The sequence below is a fragment of the Hylobates moloch genome, unplaced genomic scaffold, assembly GCF_009828535.3.
Source record: "Hylobates moloch isolate HMO894 unplaced genomic scaffold, HMol_V3 SCAFFOLD_21, whole genome shotgun sequence".
Classification (NCBI taxonomy): Eukaryota; Metazoa; Chordata; class Mammalia; order Primates; family Hylobatidae; genus Hylobates; species Hylobates moloch.
Window position 1 is genome coordinate 26,086,181 of NW_026652296.1, and position 15,148 is coordinate 26,101,328.

Below are 15,148 nucleotides of genomic sequence, written 5' to 3' on the forward strand. Positions count from 1 at the left end.
CTCTTTCTTTGGACCTTAAATAAGCAGACACAGCCTTCTTTGTGAACGGAATTCCCATCTAGTCCTCATTGAACCTGAGATGCCCGCCTGGCAAGTTGAGGAAAATGTACATACTTGCTCCCTCACCTTGTTCTTGGCTTTGAAGAAACTAGCCCTGTTCAGCACTGTGCCAGGTATTTTGATATATATTGCTCAAATTTCTTTTGATGCAAATAACAAAACCAACTTAGAGAAGATCATTGGCCACCCAGGATTTTCTAGGGACAGGAAGCTGTCAGCAGGTGAAATGGCACTTTTTCACCATGTCACACATCTGCTCCTCCATTTGCATGGTGGATTGCTCCAAAACAATTGTGCTGACATCTCCTCCTTGCAGGAGGTAAGCCCAAACTGGCCTGTAAGATTGTGCCAGCATCAAGAATCTAGTCCAGGGCTGGGTGTGGTGGCTCACACCTGTAATCCCAGCACTTTGGAAGGCCAAGGTGGGCAGATCACCTGAGGTCGGGAGTTTGAGACCAGCCTGACCAACATAGAGAAACCCCGTCTCTACTAAAAATACAAAATTAGGCCTGGCGGGGTGGCTCATGCCTGTAATCCCAGCACTTTGGGAGGCCGAGGCGGGTAGATCATGAGGTCAGGAGATCGAGACCATCCTGGCTAACATGGTGAAACCCTGTCTCTACTAAAAAATACAAAAAATTAGCCGGGCGTGGTGGCACGCGCCTGTAATCCCAGCTACTCGGGAGGCTGAGGCAGAAGAATGGCGTGAACCCAGGAGGCGGAGCTTGCAGTGAGCCGAGATGGCGCCACTGCACTCCAGCCTGTGTGACAGAGCAAGACTCCGTCTCAAAAAAAAAAAAAAAATGCAAAATTAGCTGGGTATGGTGGCGTGTGTAATCCCAGCTACTGGAGAGGCTGAGGCAGGAGAATCGCTAGAACCCAGTAGGCAGAGGTTGCAGTGAGCCAAGATTGTGCTATTGCACTCCAGCCTGGGCAATGAGTGAAACTCCTTTCAGTGAAACTCCGTCTCAAAAAAAAAAAAAGAATCTAGTCCTGTTTAGGTCAGGTTTCCACCTTCAGTTCTGTGGTTAGAGCAGCTCCCAAATTAAAGGGGTCATTTTGTGTTACGTATTTCAGAGATGTCCACTACATTTCACTCTGGCTGTCCTGCTTCAAAATGTGTGTAGTCTCCAAAGCCAGCTGCTTCTGCCCCACCCTACCTGCAACTTTCAGGAGACTCTGATGCTTGGGGCCCTGGCCTTGTCTCAGCCTGGGTTTCAGCCTTCTGCTGCATCTCCCCCAGGGTTAGACTTCATCCTTTCCCCTCCAGTGGCTACTTGCCCTTGCTCTAACCCAGTGCCTGAGACCAAAAGGATGAGTTTGGTCATTCTGTCATGCTCTTATTCTCATCTCTATTTCAGCTGTCTTCATGTATGTGTCTTGCATTATAAGGATCCTCTAAAAGTAGTCATTTGAGTCAGACCCCATTGTCTGGCTCTGTTCCCAGTAAGCTTACTCCCCTCTTCCTCTCCCATATGACACACACACCAGAACCAAAGCCAGCTTTATCATAATATCCTATGCCACTACTGTGCTTAAGATTACAAGCTTCTCATACTTAAGCTCAACTCAGGCAGAAAGGATCATGTGCTTTAAATAGATTTTTATTTGTTTTTCTTTATATTAATTTTTTCTCCCATAGAGGAATAGCATTACAGTCTGACAATCAAATTCTGTTACATACATACACAGGCATGCCACATGACCCAGCTGAGGTGGTTGTTTCCTTGAGTCTGTTGACACGTCACATGGTCAAAGTCTCCTCATTTCAGCCAGTCTCAACACAAAACACCCAACAGGGATGCACTCAACTTGTTGGTTCCATGTGGAACTAGCTGGCAGGGCAAGAGGGAAAGTAGTAGAAGGGGGCTATGCTGTGTCTGCATTCAGTCCCCTCACGTAAAGCCACATGGATCTAGGGGGGTATCCAAGAGCTCTGGTGGGGTCCGTGTTGCACCTAAGACATTATAGGTCAGAGCAAGTTGCTCAGAGGGTTCCAGGCAGGGGGCTGGGGAGCAGGCATACTCTAAAACAGCACCAAACTGCATTCATACACACACGGTGCCCTGCTGGGGCTAGACTGGCAAAGGCTGGAAAGACACCCAGCTTGAAGGAACCACTCAGACTTACTGGGGAATAACTGGAAGTCACTCTGATGTAACTGGGACTCACTCTAGAAACAGGGGTCCCTCTGACACAGTTTTGGCAAAGTGCTGGTAGTACTGACATTAATACTCACAAATTGGTACAAACTCCTCTAGGGCCTCAGAAAACATCAATCAAAACAGACTGTCTAACCCCCTCCTAAGGTTGCATAGGACTTTGAACTCTGGTTCCTTCATGTATTCAAGTTCTGTGGTTTAAAAAAAAAAATCCTGAAGCATGCTCAAGGTGAAAGGCACGTACACAGTCAATACAGTATGACAAGGGCTGATGCTTCAGGAGTCAGACTAGCAGGAGACTGAGTAGTGTTGGTTCTTAGAAATCTATACACAATTAAAATATTGCCACACCCAAATGCTACAGAATCTATAGGAAAGGTACAAAAAAATATGAGCCTTGCAACCAACCAGGTGAGAGATTGGGTTCTAGAACTACAGGAGCCTCCAGAAATATAGGTAAACAAAAGACCTTTTAAAATTTGAGCCAAATGCCCTATAACTTAAACTCTTCCCCCACCAGAAGGATCATGGGCACCACACAGGACTGAGCCTAGGTCCCAGCTGGCAGTGAGGAGTAGGCAAGAAGGGTTGGAGGGAGATTCAGCTCTTGGAGGTGCCAAAGACCCTAGGCTGGCTGTGAAGTGCCCAAGTGGTAGCTGGAAGAATAAAAGCAACTAGGTTCTGAAGGAGAACTTGGGAGAGGAGCAAGGCTGTCAACTACTGGGGCCCTAGTGGACTGGCGTGGGAGCTTTGATCCGTTTTTAGTGTTAATTTGGCTTATTCCCTGGAATAGGAGACCCCATCAGGTCTTCCTCTGTCCTCATCCCAGCATCCATGGGGATACCCCATCCCTTCCCCACATACCCCCTATGAGGCCTGGGGCTATAGGGTCAGGGAGGGCAGCTGCCTTTGCCCTTATGGGAATGCAGAGTTTTCTCCAAGCCTCAGCTTGGCTGTGAGGCCTGGAAACCTAGAGTTGGGGTGAGGGGAGGACCTATGTTCATATGTACCAAGAAGTCTTAAAAGTTCCAAGGAAGAGTGAGCACACACTAGAAAAGAACGGCTAGAAAGAGGAAATGGGAAGCAACTCGGGGCATCCCAAGAGGTTGTTGCTGGTGTCTGAGCCCAAAATTCAGTCTCACCACGAGAAGGGGAGGCTGGTGGCCCCTGCCCCTTCTGTCTCCCCCAGGGATTCAGGTTCCCTCTTCCAGGTACTTACTGGAGGAGAAGGGGAGGGGGACCATAGGGTACCCATTTCTCCCCAGCAACCTAGAAAGAAAGAGAGGCCTGTGGGAGAAAATGAAAAGAGGCCCCCTGAAGGCCCTGAACCTGGATAGGAACAATTTGCAGATTGGGACAGTGGGGGTCCTGGACTCCTACTCAGGACTGCTGGCTAGCCATACTGAGCAGGGTGTGAAATACAAGGCCAGAGGCAAGGTGAAGGCTGAGCTGTCAGCCTTGGGATGGCTTCACCCCATGGTGTGTCCTCCAGCATCACTGCTCTGCACTCTGACCTAGGGTGTGTGCCCTTTCCCTGCCTAGAAGCCCTGTGGCCTGCATGTCTCCTAAGCTAGTTCTAGCACCTTGGGCTTGTGAACAGACGGCCAGGATGGTGGGGCCTTGCCCAGCTTCTACTCGGGTGACATGTCGGGGGTAGAGTGGCAAGGTACTAAGTAAGCCCTTCAGATTTCAGGGCCTGCAGAAGGGTGGATTATAGAAAAGGGAAGTGGGGGCAGACTCCAGGCTTCAGCCTGGGAGCAGGGTTTGGCCTCTCTGAGCAAGCACAGTGCACATTCCTTTGGTGCCCTGCTCCCTGCAGCTTCTCAACGTGTCTGTCCTGTCTGCATCTCCAGTAGGTTGCCTCGTTCCCTAGATTCCCTCCATCTTCTCCCTCTAACTCACGTCTCACAGTCCTCTTCTACATACTGTACCTTTCCAGGCCTAAGCAGCTCCACAGAGTACTGCCCCCAAGGCAGAAGGAGGGGGAGACTAAAAGCAAAACCCTGAGCCCTTACTAGAGGGCAATGACAGCAGGCCAGGCTGCACAGGCTCTACCTGGTCAGAGCTGGGCTCAGGGTCCCCACCATTTGGTAGGGAATTACTGGGAATGAAGAATAAGGGAACAGGAGTGAGTGTAATGCCAACAATGGGATAGTGTGAGTCATGTAAGGTGGGGGAGTTGAAGGTGGGGAATGAGCCAGATCAGGGACTAGAAGAAGCTTTCAGAAATAGGGGCAGGCCAGAGGTAGAGGACTGGAGGGCAAGGGTGAAGGGGAGAGACAGGGATGGGGACCAGAGAAGAAAGGATGGAGGGGTCAGGAGTAGGGGGCATGGATGATTAGACGCTGGGTATGGGGGCCAGAAGGAGCCAGGGTGAAGGGTGAATGGGTTCAGAGGCAGATTAGAGGACCAGAGATGGGGAAATTGAGGGTGTCGGGGAAGGAACGGCTATCACCCAACCTCACACGCTTTAAGAAGGGAGGTTTCGGTGTCCAGCCCGAGGAGTCGGAGGAGCCCGACAGGGATCGGAAGTCGGCAAGGGGTTCGCGGCGCGGCCGGTGGACGCTCAGTAGTTGAACTGGCGCTGGCACGGCTGGTAGATGAAGCTGCCCTGGTTCTTGGACCGGCGCGGACGGCTCTCGCGGGCTCGGTTCTGCCGCTGCACCGCCTTGGCGCTCAGCGCGTGGCGCTCTGCCCGCTGCCGGGCCCGCTGAAGCCGCCGCACCTGGCCCGCCTTCTCCAGCAGCGCCGCCCGCGCTGGGAGAGGAGCGGCGTGGCGCGCGGCCCGCGGCTCGCGGCGGGCGGGCGTCAATTCCCTGTGAGGACAGAGCCAGGCTCGGTCAAGCCGGGTAAGCTGGCCGGGGGGGGCTAGAGGGCGCTGCCATCTCCCACCCTTGCTTCGGCGCAGTTCTGTGTCTGCTCACATTGGGGTGCCCGACGCCCTTCTTGTGGGTACCAACCCGGAGGTGTCTCCTCGGTTCTTTACACGTAAACTGGACCTCGGGGAAGACTGGACCCCCACCCCCTATTCCACCGTTGCCTTTCTGTTTAAGTCCCGCTCCCTCGGCGCTCCAGCCACGCTCCTCAAGCCTCCAACCCTGGCCCCGGCCTCTTAGCCACGCCCCTCCTTCCCAAGCCCCGCCCCTCAATCCTCAGGCCCGCTTCTAGCCTCTCCCAGAGGCCCACCGGCCCCCCACTTTGTCTCAAAGGCAACTCTCCCAAGGCCGCTACCCCTTCGAACGCGGGGCGGGCTCCTGGCCCCACTCCCCCAGCCTCCTAGCCTGGACCCTGGCCTCCAAGAACCGTCTCCCTGGGCCTCCAGGGTACGCCCCCGGCCTGCTCACCCTTCGCTGAGGTCGCCGTCAGGCAGGGCCGCGTCCGGGAGCGGGGAAGGGGGCCCGGGCTCTAGCACTATGGTGCTGCCGGTGACGTAAACGGACATGCTGGGGTGCTCGATGAGGAGGTCCTCCAGGGGGCTGCTCTGGAGGCGGGCGGGACCGAGTCCAGGCCCCTCTGCAGTAAAACAGGCGGGAGGGGTAACAAACCAGCTCTCGTCCATCAAGGAGGGCGCGGGCGGAGGGCGGCCCGCGGGGGCAGGGGCGGCCCTGGGGCTGGGTGGAGCCGCGTAGCTGTCTACGGGGCGCGGGATGGGAGCCGTGCAGAGGAGGGGAGCAGCGAAGAGGGACACACACACACACACACACACACACCGGACAAGGGGGCGGGGAGAGAAAGGGCATCGTTAGTCAGACCCGCAGCCCGTCCGCAGCGCCCCAGGGCACCCACAGGCCAGGAGTCTCGCCCTGCTGCCCTAGGGAACCTGACATGCGGCCTCTCCTGGGCCGCCAGGAGAGGGCCCCGGCTTTCATGGGAAGGGGCCCCGTGACCCCACCTCCAGTAGGCTTGGGGGACTCCCCCGTCCCCCAGCAGCGCCCTTCCCCTCCGCTGCTCGGCCATCTGCCCTTAGAACGACTTCACAGGCCCAGGAGGCAGACCCAGGCCTCACCCGGCAGGTCAATGATGAGCCAGCCGTCCACTTCATCCTCCTCCGACACGAAGGCGCGGGGGCAGTCGAGGTCTTCGGGGGGCGAGGGGGTGCTGAAGAAGAGGCTGGTGAGGCGCTGGAACATGGTGGGGGGCGAAGCGCCTCACGGGGGCGCCCTATGGCAGTGCAAAAACCTGGGAATCATAGAAGGACGTGAGAGCCACCACTGATTGAGGTTCACCCCACTCCTGGCCTGGGGCAGAGGACAGAAGATATGACACCCCCAGAGCAGAGAGAAGGGTACACACAACGGGGATGTGTGCGGACGCTTTGGGGAGATGTGCTTTCTGCATTCAAATCTAGGTGTTTTTTTTTTTATCTTCTGTACGATTTTAGGAAGTTATTTAACTTATCTGTGCCTTAGTTTTCTCATCTGTCAAAAGACAATGATAATAGTACCTTCCTCCAGGCTCTTACAAGAATTAAATAAGCTAATAATAGTATCCTCCTCCAGGCTCTAATAAGAATTAAATGAGCTATACCAAAGTTATTGAATGAGAAAAAAAGGTGGGGGTGAAGAACTAAATGAGCTAAACACTTATAAAGTGCTTAGAACTATGTCTGGGCATATGGTAAGCACTCAAAAAACTAATAAATTAGTTATTATTACAGGGTGCTTTAGGAACATGGAAAGAGTGACACATGACACAGCTCTGCCAGGGAAGGTCTCCAGAGAATTGGACATCCAAGCTGGACTCTGAGGAGTAAATAGGAGTTCTCCAGGCAGGGAGGAAATTGCCCATATTGTCTGCTTGTTATCATCATAATATAGCTAGGCCGGGCACAGTGGCTCACGCCTGTAATCCCAGCACTTTGGGAGGCAGAAGTGGGTGAATCACCTGAGGCCAGGAGTTCAAGACCAGCCTGGCCAACATGGTGAACCCTGTCTCTACTAATAATACAAAAATTAGCTGGGCGTGGTGGCAGGTGCCTGTAATCCCAGGCTGAGGCAGGAGAATCACTGGAACCTGCGAGGTGCCACTGCACTCCAGCCTGGGCGACAGAGCGAAACTCGGTCTCAAAATAATAATAATAATATAGCTAACATTTATGTTCCAGGCACTATACTAAGCAGCTTTACCTATATTACCTCATGTAATCCTCACGACAACTACAGGAAGTGGATAATTACTATCCTTACTTTACAGTTAAGAAATTGAGGCTCAGAGAAGTTAACTGTCCCAAAGTCTCAGAGCTAGTAAGAGACAAAGGTGGGATTTAATCCACACAATCAGATTCCAGAGGCAGCACCCAGAATCACTATATTCTATTGCTTTTTCTGGGTGTCTGTCTGAATTTGATATTTTCAACTTGGTGACCAGGGGTCATGGTCCATATGTATTTTTCTGGGAAAAAGGACCTTGGTTTTCATCATGATTTCCTAAACAGCAATCTTTGACCCCAGAGATTAAGAACCACTCCTGGAGCCTGTGTGGTTTGAAAAGCACTGGCCAGCAGAAATCCTATAGAACTGCTACCATCTCACCGTGTGATTTGGCACGTCTCAGTTGTGTCTGTCATACGAGGTGTAAAGATGGCATGCCGGCAGGCCCTCCCCCCTCTGACCCCCTTTTCCCGGGCTCCTGTTCAAGGGCAGCATCCCAGGGTAGGAGGAAGATCAGGTTGCTTGGGCTCAGGGAGACAGCAGGTCAGTGGGAGGTGATGATGGAGGGAGGGAGCTGTCAGTTTCCAGGGGCCCTTAAGGATGAGCACTGAGGGTTGGACCCAGACCCCGGTAAGCCCTTAACCAATCCTTCCCTGGGTGAAGATGAAGAGGGAGGCCTCCTACTGCAGAAATGGAAACACCAAGGTGGTAGCTCTAGATCTACCCCCTCCCCATGTCAACCTACCTCAGGACTAGAGCTTGGCTGGGGGCTGCTGGCCATACTCCCCCAGTACGTGAAGCCTGACTGACTCTCCACACCTGTTCCCTAAAGATGCTCAATGGTTTTGCTGCGGAGACACTTGTCACCATTCTCTAAGGGTGTTTCCACACTTCCTGTAGAACTTGCTGGGGGCATGTCCAGACTTCCCAGAAGGCATTTCTCCTCTTTCTACTAATCCACCTGCAGTATTGCCATGCTTATTGCTACCTCCCCCATTCCCTGGAAATGTTTTCACACTTGCTGCAGAATCACCTCACTTCCATACCCTGAGAATATTTCCACATTTGCAGACTCACAGTAGGCTTAAGATGCTGGCTTCCCTGGTGGGATGGGGGTGGGAGATCTACAGGGATTAAGAAGGTGGGGCCACCCCCAACTAATGTCCACCCAGCACAATTCACATATCCCAACCCATCTGTAGCCACAGGGAACTAGTGACTCCATTACCAAAAGCCCAGAAAGTTTGGCCCCTCTTGAAGGAAGGGAATATCGAGGCCTTGATGAGGCACATCCTCCTTCCAAGAACCTAGTACTTCATGGAATATGAAAGAGAAGTTAAGAGCTGTTTCAGGGACCATCATATTCACCCAGCCCATTTTACAATCTGATGATCAGAAAGAAGACATAAATCTATCCAAAAATACATGGCTAGATAGTGGCAGGGCAGACCTAGTCCCACGTTACTGTGCATCCAGTCCAGAGTGTACACAGTCAGGAAAGACTCAGCAAACAATCCCCAAGAATACAATGATGCAGGGGTACAGGGAGGTGAAAAAGACCTTGACCTAGCCACACCACCCCTCACCTAGCTACAAAAGGGTCTGGGGTTACTGGCACCAAGATTTAGCATGCATTTACTAAAGACCCACTGTGTACCAGAGCCTGCACTGTGCCTCTTCACATTTCAGATAGGTTTAGGGGAGGGAGGCTCAGGGGAAAAGCTCCCTGCCTGAGGTCACACAGCAAGTCAGTGACAGCCAGGAGTGACAGCAGCACCAGCCAGCCAGTGCCTGCCCCCTCTCCTGACTACTTGGGGAGCCTCCCAGATTTCCTTTCCCAGCCCTGCCAGCTTCCTGGTTCTCACATTCCCAGTTCTGCTCCAGGGAGAACCATTCCCTTTAATAACTACAGCAGCTCTGCCCAGAATAGCATTTGTGCCCTAAGCCACCCCTACCCCCAGCCCATCCTTGAGCAAACTCCCAGCAGGAATGGAGTTCCTGGTTCAGTCTCTAGGCCCATCCACTTGTTAAGTCAGAAACTCTCCTTATCCTGTCCCTTCTCCTATACTCTCTGTGGGCAGAGGTGAGGAGGGAGCAGCAAAACACCTGCAATTGTCTGCACTAGGCCAGGTGAGGCCATTCCTAGCTGACAACCTAGGAAGTTGGGGAGGTAAAGGGCCAATAGAGGGAACTCTCACCCCACCCTCCACCCCAACATCAGCCCTGGAGACACCCCGAGGCAGCCAATGACTCACCTCTCTGTGATCCAAACAGCTGGGAGGCAGCGATTTTATTGGACTCTAGGACTCCAAGGTACAGTGAGGACAGAAAGGGTCAGGACCACAAAAGGTGAACCAATCTCCAGAGATTCCCTGGAAAAAGGTCCAGGAGTAAGGAGACCTGGGAGCCTGTCAAACCGTGATGAGGCTGAGCCCAAGATCGGGTTCCCAGTGGAAGGAGGATGTGTATCTTACCACTTGTGTTGAGCCCCTATTCTGTCTATGCCCCTGGCTAATAATGCATCTGTCACTCAGTGAGCATGACTCTAATTGGTTGTGTGACCTTGAGTGAGCTAATCCTCCTCTCTGGGCCTGTTGCCCCTTCAGTGCACTGGGGTCTAAGACCCCTCATTTTGGGTCTGGGAGTGACATCAGCTAAGGCGCTGCACACAAATCAGGGATTAGGAGGATGTTATTCTGTTAGTCCCTGGGGGCGGAGTCTGGAGCCGGAGGGAGGGGATCCCACCACCATCTGGTGCTGTCCCAACCACCTGGAGTCCCAGGCAGCCCTGAACTCCTGACGACCCCCTCAACCTAGGCCCAGCAGCGCCGTCTGACTCCTTCTCAGGTTGCAAAGAGAAAGTAGGGGATCAGAGGCCTGACCCCAGACCCTGGATTAGCCTAGGAAATCGCCAACCCCCCTGCAGCCCCCTTTGAATTGCAGCGTCTCACCCAGGGCCCAGCCCCGAAACAGCGGCTACCGGGTCACGGGAGGACAAGCGACCCGAGCCTGTGGGGGCGGTGCCGGCCTTGGTGACGTCTCAATGTCATATGCAAATAGAACGACGTCATGGTCTACCGGGCGCACGGCAACCAATCGGGAGCCGGGAACGCGGCCCCGGCGGCCGCCGGCGGAGACAGACAAAGGCCCGGACGCGGGGGGCGCAGGGCGTGTCCGGCGGGGGAGCCCCCAGGCCCACCCGGGTCGGGACTCACCTGGGGGCGGGAGGGGGGCGGCGCGACGTTGAGGTAGTTGTGCGGCGGGGCGCCCCAGGGTCGCCGGCCGCTCACAGGCCGGGCCGCATCGCCGGGGCTCGCGGGGGAGGCGGCGGGGCCGCGGTCGCTCCGGGCTGCTGAGCTCGCCCGCGGGGCTTTGAGTCTGTGCGGCCGCTGCGGCGGGGCTCACTGCACAAATTGGAACGTTCAAACAGCTGATTGTGACGTCACAAAGGGGCCCGCCCGCCTCACGTCACCGGCTGGCCGGGCGGCGGCCAATCCCGGGCTGCGGATCCCCCCCTGCCCCGCCCCTCCCCTCCCCTCCCGGTTTGCGGGCCAGGCGCCCTGGCCGGGAAACCTTCTCGGAACCGGGAGGGTGAGTGTTCGGGGAAGCAGCTGCGGGGAGCTGGGAGCCCTGCGCCGCGGCGAGCTCTCCGCGAGGAGGATCTCCACTCCCTCCTACCGGCTCCTCGTTTTCCTCACTCTTCCCGGATCGCAGCGCCCTCACCTCTCCCACTGCTCCCCAAATCCTTTCCCTGCATCCTATATCCAAGTCCCCCGATGCGGACCCTGTTCTCGATCCACACCACGTCCGTGCACCTCCATTCTCCCCACTGCCCTTCTCCCTGCTCTCCCTCCTTCCTCTGGCTCACCTCCTCAGCCCTACACACTTTCTGCTTTCCCACCCCGTTTTTCCTCAGCTCGGCAGGCTTGAGAGAAGAGGGACATCCCCCACCCCCGGTTCCGGGGGAGCATCTGGGAATGTAGAGAAGTTAGTGAAGCTGACGTGAAATTTCGCAGAGTAGGACTTGGAGAGGAATTGCCCTGGGCTGAGTAGATATTGACCTGAGACGGCTCTGCACTTGAACGTTTACACACCTTATTTAATCTACGTTGCTACCGGGGCTGTACAGAAGTGGCAGGACAGGGACTGATTATGAGTCCTGATTTACACATGGGAAAGCTGAGTCTCACAATCTCACTGTAAGCATGTGAACTCATGTTCAACAATGCATTCAACATTTTTTTTTTTTTTTTTTTTGAGATGGAGTCTCGCTCTGTCGCCCAGGCTGGAGTGCAGTGGCAGGATCTCGGCTCACTGCAAGCTCCGCCTCCCGGGTTCACGCCATTCTCCTCCCTCAGCCTCCCGAGTAGCTGGGACTACAGGCGCCCGCCACCACGCCCGGCTAATTTTTTGTATTTTTAGTAGAGACGGGGTTTCACCTGGTCTCGATCTCCTGACCTCGTGATCCACCCGCCTCGGCCTCCCAAAGTGCTGGGATTACAAGCGTGAGCCACCGCGCCCGGCCGCATTCAACATTTATTAGGCACCTACTATTGCACCATCATACCACTAGCTGACATGTATTGAACACTTACTGTGTACCACGACCTGTGCTATGGGTGTGTTTATTTTATCTTCACAACAACCCAAAAGGTAGCTATTGTCCCGTTTTACAGTTGAGGAAACAGACTCAGAGAGCTCAAGTGACTTTCTTAGGTCACAAAAGTATAGTCAATGGCAGAGCCAGGATTTGAACCCATAGTCCCCAGCCCTGACCCTCTCTATTCTCTACATGCACCAGATGGTCTAAACCTCAAGGCGCTTCAGCCTCCCCAGAATCCTGGCTTTCAGTCCTGACTGTGCCCTAGACTTGCTGTGTGACTTCAAGTCATGTCACCTCTCTGGGTCTCAGTTTGTCAAACAACATATCCAGGCTTCCCTCTAGAGCTGCCATTGTAAGATTCTTCCAAAGTCTCTGCCCTCAGGATTCCGCACACCCCAAGCTCTAGGCCCCAGCTCTCCCAGTGGCCTGGGAGATGCCTGAGAAGAGACCACAAATACACATATCAGAATCTCCAGGGCCAGAGGTTCTAGGTCAGCAGAGCAGCGCTGGTGGGGGAGGGTCCGAGAACTGCCCACCTAGCCCAAAAGGAGGCTGGAGGTGACCTAGCCCAGAGGTTAATGCTCTAGTGATAAAACTCTGTCCCAGCCTCATCTGAAACCCCCAAGGGACTCCTTAACCCTAGCGACAGGGGAAGAAGCCAGAAAAAAATAACCCAAGGCTGAGGGGTGGAGAGGGGAGTGGCATTGTGGCCCTTGGAGTGTTATACCCGAAGTGTCCTCATTCCATGCAACTCTGAGCCTCTGCCCATCACAGCCACTTCCTGCTAACCTCATACCCTTTCAGACTTACTTGCTGACTTTAACTAAATAATCCCTAACAGGTCTCTCCTGTCCAGCCACTTGTTTGTTCTAAAACCTGATGTGGCTCCTAAAGCCCCACACTCCTAACACAGCACTCATGCCCCCCATGCTCCAGCCCCAGTTCTCTCCAGCTTCACCTCCCCTTCTCCTACACTCATCTTGTGCTAAAGTCAAACTCCTTGTTGACTCTACAGCACTCTCCCACCTCCACCCTTTTGCTCAAGCTGTTTCCCCTGCCTGGAATGCCTTCTTCAGAACTTTCTGAAATCCAGATCTTTCCTGTCTTCAAGATGCTACTTGGCCAGGTGCGGTGGCTCACACCCATAATCCAGCACTTTGGGAGGCCAAGGCAGGAGGATTGCTTGGGGCCAGGAATTTGAGACCAGCCTGGCCAACATAGCGAGACCACTTATCTGCAAAAAATGAGAAAATTAGCCAGATGCCATGCACCTGTAGTCCCAGCTGCTTGGGAGGCTGAGATAGGAAGATCACTTGGGTTTAGGTTACAATGCGCTATGATCAAGCCACTGCATTCCAGCTTGGATGACAGAGCCAGACCCCGTCTCTTAAAAAAAGAAAAAAGAGAGAGAGAAAGAGAGAGATGCTACTCACCCTTTTTTCCTCTAGGTAGCCTTCCTTGTCCCTACCCATGAGTTGATGGCTACATTGATGGACAGTCATTTATTTGTTCCATAAACAGTAAGTGATGATGACTCATTGTATGTGTATGTGTCTTCTCAAGTGGATGGTTGGCATCCCAAGGGCAGAGTCTTTGTCCCTGTACTGCCCCCACCCAGCTTGTGGGGGTCTGGCGTAGAGTAGACTTTCATCAAAGGCTCAGTAGTTATAGCTTGAAGCTTAAGAAGGGTGGCTGGGGGGCTGGGCGTGGTGGTTCACGCCTGTAATCCCAGCACTTTGGGAGTCCGAAGCGGGCGAATCAAGAGGTCAGGAGATCGAGACAATTCTGGCTAACACGGTGAAACCCGGCCTCTACTAAAAATACAAGAAATTAGCCGGGCATGGTGGCGGGCACCTGTAGTCCCAGCTACTCGGGAGGCTGAGGCAGGAGAATGGCGTGAACCCAGGAGACAGCTTGCAGTGAGCGGAGATTGCGCCACTGTACTCCAGCCTGGGCGACAGAGTGAGACTATATCTCAAAAAAAAAAAAAAAAAAAAAGAAGGGTGTCTGGTTCAGGAGTATACACCTGCACTCTCTACCCTGTGTACAGGCAATGGTCTGTTGAGCACATGGTTCTAGTTCCCCAAGCCCAGTAAAGGGGGCTCTTGGCTACACTCTGGTACCCTAAGTGACCGGACTCTGTTCCCAGAATTAGCTGAACCCCATTTCTAGGCTGCTAAGTCTTTCTAGGCTGCTAAGTCAGATCTCAGTCTTCCATTTCTCTGTAGAGTCAGAGGTACCCATGGAAGTCCCCTCCTGAAACCCCTAGGACCCATTCCTCCTGTCCACTACAAAGGTTTATTACCTGGGCTGGAGGGGGCCTCAGACCTCAACTCATCTAAACCCCTCATTTTATAGGTGAGGAAACTGAGGTGCAATGAGGCACATGCAGGTCAAGATACTTGCTTAGAATCATACAGCAGCAAAGCTATGTACTGACCCTGGCCCCAGAAAGTGGGCTTAGTATTCTGAGACCCCGGTCTGGGCCGGCAGGCTGTAAAAAGAGGCAGCAGAGCTGGGTGCAGCAGTGCAGGCCAGTAATCATAGCACTTTGGGAGGCCAAGGCAGGAGGATCGCTTAAGCCCAGGAGTTCGATACCAGCCTGGCCAACATGGCAAAATCCTGTCTCTATTAAAAATACAAAAATTAGCTAGGTGTGGTGGCCTGCACCTGAAAACCCAGCTACTTAGGAGGCTGAGGTGGGAGGATCAATTGAGCCTGGGTGGTTGAGGCTGCAGTGAGGTGTGATCATGCCACTGCACTTCAGCCTAGGCAACATAGGGAGACACTGTCTCAAAAAAAAAAAAAAAAAAAGAGGCAGTGAACATCATGCTGGGGTAACTCTGGAGTCTCATTTCCAATCAGATAGAGGGTGCCATTCCTATGTACACACATGGATAATCATGGGTATCTGTGCATACAATGAAGGCATCCATATATAAACATATACACACGTGCACATGAGCTCATACTCAGAGTTAATAGGGACCCACGCCCATCTAACCCATGCCCAGGTGTGAGTACCTGCCCAATTTCATGGGCTGCAGGACTGGAAGTCAAAAGGCCACCCTTCAGGCCAGGTGCAGTGGCTCACACCTGTAATCCCAGCACTTTGGGAGGCCGAGGCAGGTAGATCACCTGAGGTCGGGAGTTCGAGACCAGCCTGGCCAACA

General features: G+C 53.6%; 1 protein-coding gene across 3 annotated transcripts; it reads right to left on the reverse strand.

Annotated features, from left to right (window-relative positions):
• Window positions 1–1,534: 1,534 nt before the first annotated feature.
• TP53INP2 (tumor protein p53 inducible nuclear protein 2) lies at window positions 1,535–10,774 on the reverse strand. Of its 3 annotated transcripts, none has more exons than XM_032143257.2 (5): window positions 10,588–10,774; window positions 9,628–9,744; window positions 6,229–6,401; window positions 5,567–5,735; window positions 1,535–5,038 (listed from the first exon to the last, which is right to left on the reverse strand). In XM_032143257.2, exons 3-5 carry the CDS (start codon window positions 6,350–6,352, stop codon window positions 4,789–4,791), a joined length of 543 nt encoding a protein of 180 aa, XP_031999148.1. In that variant the 5' UTR covers window positions 6,353–6,401; window positions 9,628–9,744; window positions 10,588–10,774; the 3' UTR covers window positions 1,535–4,788. The 3 variants fall into 3 exon arrangements, with proteins under 3 accessions (XP_031999148.1, XP_031999145.1, XP_031999146.1); XM_032143254.2 differs by having other exon boundaries at window positions 1,537–5,038; window positions 5,567–5,855; XM_032143255.2 differs by lacking the exon at window positions 10,588–10,774 and adding an exon at window positions 10,324–10,396 and having other exon boundaries at window positions 1,537–5,038; window positions 5,567–5,855.
• Window positions 10,775–15,148: the final 4,374 nt, after the last annotated feature.

Excerpts from the sequence above, each read along its gene's own strand:
- TP53INP2 (XM_032143254.2), bottom strand. The coding sequence starts at position 6,352 with ATGTTCCAGCGCCTCACCAGCCTCTTCTTCAGCACCCCCTCGCCCCCC. Across the intron at positions 5,856-6,228 it reads GCTCATCATTGACCTGCCGG|ACAGCTACGCGGCTCCACCC; the intron begins GTGAGGCCTGGG and ends CGCGCCCCGTAG. Across the intron at positions 5,039-5,566 it reads GACGGCGACCTCAGCGAAGG|GGAATTGACGCCCGCCCGCC; the intron begins GTGAGCAGGCCG and ends CTGTCCTCACAG.